The following is an 8,452-nucleotide window of genomic DNA, read 5'->3' on the forward strand; positions in this document are numbered from 1 at the left end:
TCGAGGACCTGAGCCCCCCCCCAAGCCACTTGGAGCTGGCACCTGCCAAAAAAATTCGCGCTCTAACCAGTGAGCCACCTCACCCCTGCCAATCCCTTAGCCACTGTTCCGCGTCTCAAACGTCGCCCAGAAAAATAAACCAAAATACTCACCTTCTAACCTCAAAAGATCTGATCCACGTTGCAGCCTTTAATGTCTGTTCTGTTTGTCAAATTGGGTAGCAAGCATTCCTTGCTGAAATCTTACTTTCCCTCTCTGTCGACTTATGTTGTGTCTCCGAAACACGCACACAAGACCCGACTTCGGTCGTGCTCCTCCAACCGCCTCAAACGAGCTCAGGTGTTTCACTCTTCAGATTTCTGGTGATACTGACGCAATGACTCGTGGTATCTACAGCGTGGGAGTTGCACTCAGCCCGAAGGCTGAGGGCGCCTTATTGGGCTGGATCCCAGTAAACAGTCGCGTTTGCGCCGTGCGGTTGTCTGGTATTTACGTGGGTGAATGCGGTAAACGGTGTTTGTCGTAGCATACACTCCAACTCCTGCCTAAGCTTGGGAAACATGTAGTAGCCTGGCCTTCATGCTTCCTTTTGGTGACATGGCATCTAGGCATCGAAAGGATGTTACAGCTGAATGATTATTACTCTTCTATCTTTATACACCAGCAAACTGCAGTTCTGAGGATGAGAAGGACGAGTCTCACCGAGATCTGTCACGACCGCTTCGGTCGACACGAAGGACGGATATAGTGATCCTAATGGGTACTATGAATGCCCAATTTGGACGACCAAGTCCAGAAGAAGCACAGTTAGGTGGTCAATTTGGAGTCGGTGCCGACCGTACGGATAATGGGGAGCGATTTCTTCAGTTGTGTGCAAATCTTCCTCTGTTCCTGGTCAGCATCAACTTCCAAAACAAACGCACACTCCGAGTTACTTGGAGGCCAACTACCACAAGACAGTCGTGGACTCAGTTGAACCATGTAGCTATCGGTTACCGATGGAGAGTATCAGTTAAGGATTGTCGTCCTTCTGGGGTGCGGAACTTGACTTTGATCACATCATCATGTGGGTTCGGTTAGCGCTTCGCTTTCCGCCATCGTTACGCGTTCCAAAGGAGAGCAACTCCGTTCGTCATTTTCGACAGGCTTCAGTAAATGAGAGTATCGAATTGGTCTTGACTGGAAAGCTACTGGAAGCGCACAGACATGCATATGAAGAAGATTGTCTGAATGCTATATGGACACGGGTTAAAGAAACAATGCTCTCAGTTTTCAGAACTGTTTGTCCAGGCCCCCAGGCTTGACTAAATGAACATTGGATATCGTTGAGATCAACGGATCTTATTGCTGCCAGAAAGGCGATACCAGCAACTAAGGACTATCATAACGCACGCAGATCCCTCAAACACGGGCTAATCAGGAATTTGAAGAATGACAGAACGGTGGTGGATTTCGAAGGCCTAGGAGATGGAGAAAGCTTTCGCTGTAGGCAACAGCGGCAACTTGTTTCAACTGATTCGATTAACCGGTCAAAAGAAGGCGGGTGTTAGTGAAACAAAATGCTCCCTTAACCGTCGTCTTGGGCGGTAGGCCGAGCATTTCAAAGAACAGTTCAACTGGTAGCAATCTAACAGATGCGTAAACGGCTACGCGCCTGATTACGTTAGGTGAGCACAATAAACATCTCATACATTGTTCTACCTACTGCTATGAAATGACAGTTACTAAGGTATCTACCCGGTTATACACCCTGCTTTCACCTGCTACTTTGTTTATAATACCACAGAGGTCATATAAAGCAGGCATGCTGAGGACCCCCACACCCTACCATACTGAGGTATAGTAAAAAGGGTCAGTCACTGACGATGGTTATTTTGAGGAGCCTTACACGCCGACGCTAATTAACTTCATTGCTTTAAGTGACAAACCCGCCTATCGACTGTCACTAACTTCGTTACCGATATCTACATGCGACAGTGCACAGAGTGAGACGTAACCAGCCTCCCACCGGACTCGACTGTCCCCTTGGTTCAGTTCTACAGGCATCCATATCAGTGACAGCTATCCGCTGGTTATACTGGTTCCTAACCACCCATAAAGCCAACGTTCACGTCCACCCAACCTGTTTTTATTGATTATTCCTCTCTGATTTATATATTTTGTCGTTCTTTGCACGCTGTTTTAGGTTGCTTCTCAGCCCTGCCGTGTGAGTTCGGTAATGCATTTTGCCGATTTGGTCTTGAGGGAGATCGCTGCTGAAGGACTTGAAGGTGTGACCCTAGAAAGATTATGGGGTTACCTAAGCTCGCAAGACTCCGGATTCCCTTTCAAGCTCGACACGAACAGCAAACAGTTCATATGGGAAGCGCTATTGGCAATGAAATGTTTGTCATTCTACGTCAATCCAACGAAAGACGATCTACCAGGAACGTTCGACCGAAGGACTTGGTTGGTTGATGATGATCGCGGTTTGTTCTACGAAACTCCTGTAAGTTACTTGTCTACGTATCTCTCTACCTTCTTAGGCGAATTTTCGGCCTCGGAAGTTTTTCCCAGCTGAAAACCTTGCAGAGATAGGATCTTGTCCTTTTTACACAAAACGAGTGGATGTTTCGGACGAAGTTCGCACGACTCCCGTTTTCCGTAAACTTAGTAACGTGGAGGAGAAGTGAGCTTGTTTTTTAGTCTCTGACATGAAATTCAGGTGGGGGGATCTGCTGGTCGTCGTCGCATCCCAACACGAGCGCACAAAGTGTCTCTTTGGAAATCGTTGCCACCCTAGTGACGTTTCGATCGGCACCTACGTGGTACTTGAGGCCATTGCTAGGTACGTACTTTTTCGTGTAATCACAACTGTGCAGTATTGCAGGTCATGGCACTTAATTCCGTGGCAGAAATAGGTTGTTCTTTCCAGTAATGTAGTAGTTATCCTATTCGATGTAAGCTGCTCAGTACATTTGGAGTTCCCCTTAATTATTTATCATCTTATCTAGTTGAATTATTTACCCCCGCAGGAAAAAGGCGGCTGGTTTTTATTTACGTCTCCCCCTTGATTGCTGTTGGTTTTTTATCGATTGCTTTGAAATAGGGCGCTATGCTCCTCAACCCATTGCTACATTCACCGAGCCGATATTGTATGCCTCAGCGACCGGAGAATAGGTAATTTACAGTCATCCTCCAAGCGAACGAGCACAGCGAGATACGAGAATCTGACATCTAAGGGTAGTGTTTGCTCTTCAGAGAGACTACTGCACTGCAAACTCTTGCATTGTCGCACCATGCTTCCAGATCTATACGCTGTTTAGTTAAAGAGAAAAGGTATTTAGTTGTTTTTGTCTGCTCCTTTATCAACCTATCTAGTCCCTAATTTCCCATTCAATTCTATCACTCCCTTGGAGGCGTTCTGCGTGATCGCCTTTGTGCTATGATCACCATTCTCCCACTTAAACCAGTATTTCCTGTGTGAACACAATATTGACAGTTGTTCACGTTTGTGTTCATAATTGTAGATGACAGTCATCCACTTTTCTTGAAGCAGTGCTGCTCTTGGAGATTGTTTTCGGTCCATTTATCATGGATTAGTTCCTAATTTATACAGAAATTTGAGCTAGAGATTCTGATTTCAGGCGGTATTTTGGGTTTATGGTACCCGACAACTGGTTAATCACACTTTTTACCTTTTGGTTGAGCTTTTTCACCAACGTAGTGAGGTGCACACTCCGTTGGATCGTCAATTCAGGCACCGAAATCACTTCTGAGAATAGATTTATAGAGCTGGGTTATGCAGATGTCGTTTTATTGTTTTACGATTGGTCGTCGGCGCAAAGTACATTAAACAGGATATCCGGGATGGTCTTATTTTTCGGCATTTATTTTGAGCATTCATAGTGCAGGGTCTTATTTATGGGCTCCAAGTCCTCTTGTAATCTATGAAACAGCTGGAAAAATTTGAGTTTGCCCATCCGTTTACATATCTTAACAGCTGTAGTGGCCGTGATTGTACCATAACAGGTGAAGTCAATGCATGGATAACCAAGGCGCTGGCAGAGCTAGCCAATTTAAATGATTCATGGCGTCAGGATTATATTTTACTGAAGTTAGAGAACTATGTATACTGGACGATTGTATGATAAGTATTTATGGTTTTGGGTCTTTGCCCCTCCGATCCGAGGACCTTAACCATCTTCAGACTGTTGATCTCAACAAGATTTAGTTAGCCGCAGCGAGTACGCAACGAGATGGTGGTAAACCGGTACATGGTAACGAGTAGCGACTCGGAGTGGTTGGGATGATGTGCTACTCACGTTTACCCCCCATATGTCCAATAAAACCTTACTCTCCCTCCTGTTTGGTTGTTGGCGAAAGGTTTGCGGCGGACAGGCCATAAAATGGTAACTTGGGATTAAAGTAGCTACAGTCGAGCGGAGGGAGTGCTGTGGGATCCCCACACTTCTTGGCTGGGGTCCTATCTGCAGGTGGTTCGAAACATTTCAGGACGTACTGCGCAGCGTCGTTACTTAACTGAACCATCCAGATAGAGCTAACTTATCGTTGTGCGTTCGGCTGATGTCGAATGTAGCTTGCAAATGACAGTCCCACTTAATTCTATATGATGCCCAGTTGTGTTAATTTTAATCCTGTCCGAATGTGTGTGCACCTTATCCGCAATCGTTTCCTTAGGGTAATTGAACTTCATCGCACTAGGTCCTTACCCTTCGTTTTTCTTCACACTCTTTATGAAGGCTTTCCTCCCTGATAGTTGAATGCCATGTGTTGTATGTATTAAATTTATCTTGACTTACTGTTGTCTTTGATGGTGATGCCGAGTGTGATAAGCATGCCATCAATGATGATGAAGTTCTGGTTTTCATTTTCAACCCCCGAGTTTCACTTTCGCGCTTTTTGGGATCTTCGTTTTTTGGAGACAGTACTATGGTCGCTGTGCGAGTCCCTAAGCAAGAGATCCACGTTTCGAACACGAGCGTTTCGACTGCTGGTGTCTATGCTTGGCAACCTGGCAGTATTTCAATCGTCGTCGTTCCTTTGGTTTTCACGGTGACATAAACCACTAGATTTTAACCTACGAGTTCACTGGGTTGTAGTCTGCTGAAACTGGGGGTCCAGTGAGAATTAGGGATCTGACCTAAGCAAGCTGCTTTGAAATATAGACTGCCAGCATTAGTCTGCTCGAATGAGACATGGACTAGCACGAATACACTCTTCTAGCCTGATTTTGATCCACGTTGACCCCCTTTCAGACATACAACCCACAGTTATACCGGATCACAGACTCCCAAATCGTCTATTGATTTTGACGCCTATTTTCTGTCTAGGCTTGGGTAATGCGAGAGTATCACAGCCCTTGTGCTTCCCTCGCGTGGCACGGCAGCTAGACACCGAGACGGCGTTACACCTGAAAGGTTTCTGTTTTCTCTACCACCTTTTCATTAAAGGAACCGTTTCAACGGTTTACCAACTACGGTGGCAGATGGTCTTGGCTGTTGTGGCCTGAACGGTAGTAGCATTTGGTATGCTCGTCAAAAACTGGAGGCCTTAGGACTCATCACGTCGCAAGTGAGTTGTACTTTTCTTTGTTTTTGAACTATCCACGTTTCTCTTAACTAGCCTTACATAAGCAAGTTCCAGTCTCAACCAATGGCTACAGGACTGCTGCTTCACCACTGGCGATACTATCGCCACTTTCCCTTTCCCAATGCCACACTGATCAAAAAAGTGCTCCAGCTGTTGCAAGGGAGTCCGAAGAAGGCGCACACATCGCCGTACCTTCGCAATGTAAGTTGCTCTTGGGAGTGGGACTGAATTGAATCCTACGTTGTTATTACTCGAGCATTCACCTCTTCGTTTTCCTCGCTAATAGTTTACTCACTCATATTACTTTGGATGGCCCGCCATAGTCGGCTTTCTAAAACTGTGATGAGGTGTTTCCCTGCAATTACAGTGGTCGACCAGGAAACAATTAAGGCTAGGATTTTCTCAATCCCTCATCCTCACTCAATGTTCCTCCATCAGTGGAGCATCTGATGTCATACCGTCAATGATGATGATGATGACTCAATGTTTTTATGTACTCCCCAGGAAGTTGGCCTTACTTACAAATCATTCAGAAGATTACTACATTTTGCCTCACGCCAAGGATTCGTTACGACCAGCGACTCAACGATGAAGGAGGCTTGCGCGTTTTTCAAAAACAAAGACCCTGAGTCAATAGCCACGGAAGATTTACAAATGTTTGCTCAAGAAAATGCCATACCTCGCTGTGGTCCACAGGCACCTCTGGTGATTGTCCATCTGAAAAACAGCGCAAATATTGAGGCGTGGTTTTCAAGTTTTGGGGCTGTGAAAGGTATACCACCCGGTGCACGGTCTGAAGGTGAAAGTGAGGAAGAAGAAGAAGCCGTTGAAGAAGTGGTTGATACTGAATCTGGCGACGTAGCTTCTTCAGTCGCGCCCACCGGACTTGGTCCTTCATCTGAGGGGAATTCCTCTTTTCACAACTTGACGCCATCTGGTGTCGCGGAACTACAATCGGATTCGAAATCGTCTTCTTTGGTTCCAACTCTGCGAGCTTGTGAGAAAACTTTAGCGAGTGAGTTTCGTCAAGTGTTTCAAACAGCGTTCTGTTTACATGAACTGCGTTTATCGTGGGGTGAATGTTTCATTCAGCCGCCATGCTTTCTTGTCAATAAGTATGGGGTTTCGTGAAGGAAATGCTGAAAACTCATCAACAGTCCACGACCGGCTTCACCCTTCTTGGGGCTCATTAGGTAGGCGCAGTTGCCGAGTCCTACTTGAACCCAAACTGAACTGTTCTCGAGAAGTACACTCATTTTCATCTTAATTTGGTTTTCACGAGAGACTCAACTGAATGTGCTACACACAGGCTGCCCCTTGTTTCATTTGGTATAATATTCGAGATATCGGCACCTGGACCACCTGGTAGTAGAATTTGAATCAAATTGTGAATTTGATCGGGTGTCTATCGGATCTCATTATATGGGTGTGGATGGGTAGCTGACTTGATCCGGTGATTTTCAGTTGCATACTATTGACCTATTGACTGTACCGATTTTGCTTGCACAACCTTTGGACCTAACTTTGAAGGGCTAATAAAAATTATCAAGTTCTGCTGCCGTTCAGAACACAGTAATCAAGCCCATCGAACGGCGTGGTTTGTAACTCGTTGGAATGGTTTCTTTAATGGAGAGTTCGTAGAGAAAGCAGAAACCGGGCTGTATCATCCGATGACTAGCTGCCATGCCACTCTGAGGGACCATGGAGGTTTATATAATTCCAGGTTGGCCAAGCCGAGGCAGCAGTGGAAGAAGACGCTGGAGTTGAGTTCGAACCACGGACACTCCGGTCAGTAAGTTTGCTCCCTAATGACGAGTGTATACCGAACCATTATCAGCTTCTTTGCTAGAGCCAGGACTACCAGTTTCAGGGTCCACGAGCAAGCAACCTACCTGAACAAAGTAAAAAGGGCTAGTTAGAATCTAAATTATGTTTTATCTGCGTTCCTCTTGTTCCACGTATTTCTTGCAGTCTTTTTGGAAGGTATTCAGCTTATGACTCGTTGAACGCCGCCGTACTTGTACTTGTTTGTTTGAAGCAAAACCCTAATATTACGCCGGACTGTGCAGACGATGATCGCAGCTCGTATGTATTTTTAATAGTTGGAATCTGTTGCCCGTGAAACTATCAAGCTTCTTACCCATAGTCATTCTAAGACCATCATTCTTATTACAACCTCCGACAATGTCTGGTTGCTTTAAAATTCAAAACGAAGGACTTTTTGGGTTTAGCGAAGATACTTTACTGTCTCCTCGTCATAATCACGGTGGTCTTGGCTGATCTCTGCGTTGGAGGCCAGTTCAACATTAGGTAGAACATTTTGTCGCATTCTTACTCTTATCCAACTGAGACAGCATTGACCTAACCCCATACATATCTTCGCCCTCTAACTCTCTCATTCCCAGTGGCCCCCAGCGTAAATGGTGAAGAGTCCTTGATGGTTCAATTCGCTCGGCTGATGCTACCACAGGAGATAACAATGGCTTCCTTGCTTAAGTTAACGCGGTTGAATTATTTCTTCAGTCGTCGTTTACTTCGTGCGTTCGACAATCTTTGTGCTGTCCGTACGACAAAACGTTCATTGCGTGCCACGTTCATTCTTTGGTGAGTGCATTGGATTTTTTAATCATCATCATCATCATTGTCAGCTGTAATAACCGCGTTCTTGTACAGGGGTTGTAGCTGCCACATTTTCGTTCACTGATGATTCGGAGAGGTGGGGTAGGTAGCTGCGCATTGTAGGTGGAAGCTGATAAGTTGGTGCGTGGATATCATCATCATCAACGACAGCATGACATCAGTGCTCAACACCAATGCTTCACTGCCGTACAGCCATGACTTATTTGAAAGCCTTATTGTA

General features: G+C 45.5%; 2 protein-coding genes across 2 annotated transcripts in view; one reads left to right on the forward strand and one right to left on the reverse strand.

Annotated features, from left to right (window-relative positions):
• Positions 1–8,452, reverse strand: part of T265_00738 (hypothetical protein) — a gene marked incomplete at both ends in the record, with an annotated part of 11,760 nt that overhangs the window by 1,208 nt on the left and 2,100 nt on the right. The window contains 3 exons of the mRNA XM_009164587.1: positions 1,203–1,371; positions 6,272–6,385; positions 7,421–7,484. Coding sequence (XP_009162851.1) covers positions 1,203–1,371; positions 6,272–6,385; positions 7,421–7,484 — 347 coding nt within the window. The remainder of the gene's footprint in view (positions 1–1,202; positions 1,372–6,271; positions 6,386–7,420; positions 7,485–8,452) is intronic.
• T265_00739 (hypothetical protein) overlaps positions 4,140–8,452 on the forward strand; it is a gene marked incomplete at both ends in the record, with an annotated part of 6,395 nt that continues 2,082 nt past the window's right edge. Inside the window, 5 exons of the mRNA XM_009164588.1 lie at positions 4,140–4,192; positions 5,454–5,574; positions 5,626–5,793; positions 6,097–6,607; positions 7,998–8,184. Of these exons, the coding sequence (XP_009162852.1) occupies positions 4,140–4,192; positions 5,454–5,574; positions 5,626–5,793; positions 6,097–6,607; positions 7,998–8,184 (1,040 nt within the window). The remainder of the gene's footprint in view (positions 4,193–5,453; positions 5,575–5,625; positions 5,794–6,096; positions 6,608–7,997; positions 8,185–8,452) is intronic.

Source organism: Opisthorchis viverrini (assembly GCF_000715545.1).
Source record: "Opisthorchis viverrini unplaced genomic scaffold opera_v5_7, whole genome shotgun sequence".
In the NCBI taxonomy this organism is placed as follows: domain Eukaryota; kingdom Metazoa; phylum Platyhelminthes; class Trematoda; order Opisthorchiida; family Opisthorchiidae; genus Opisthorchis; species Opisthorchis viverrini.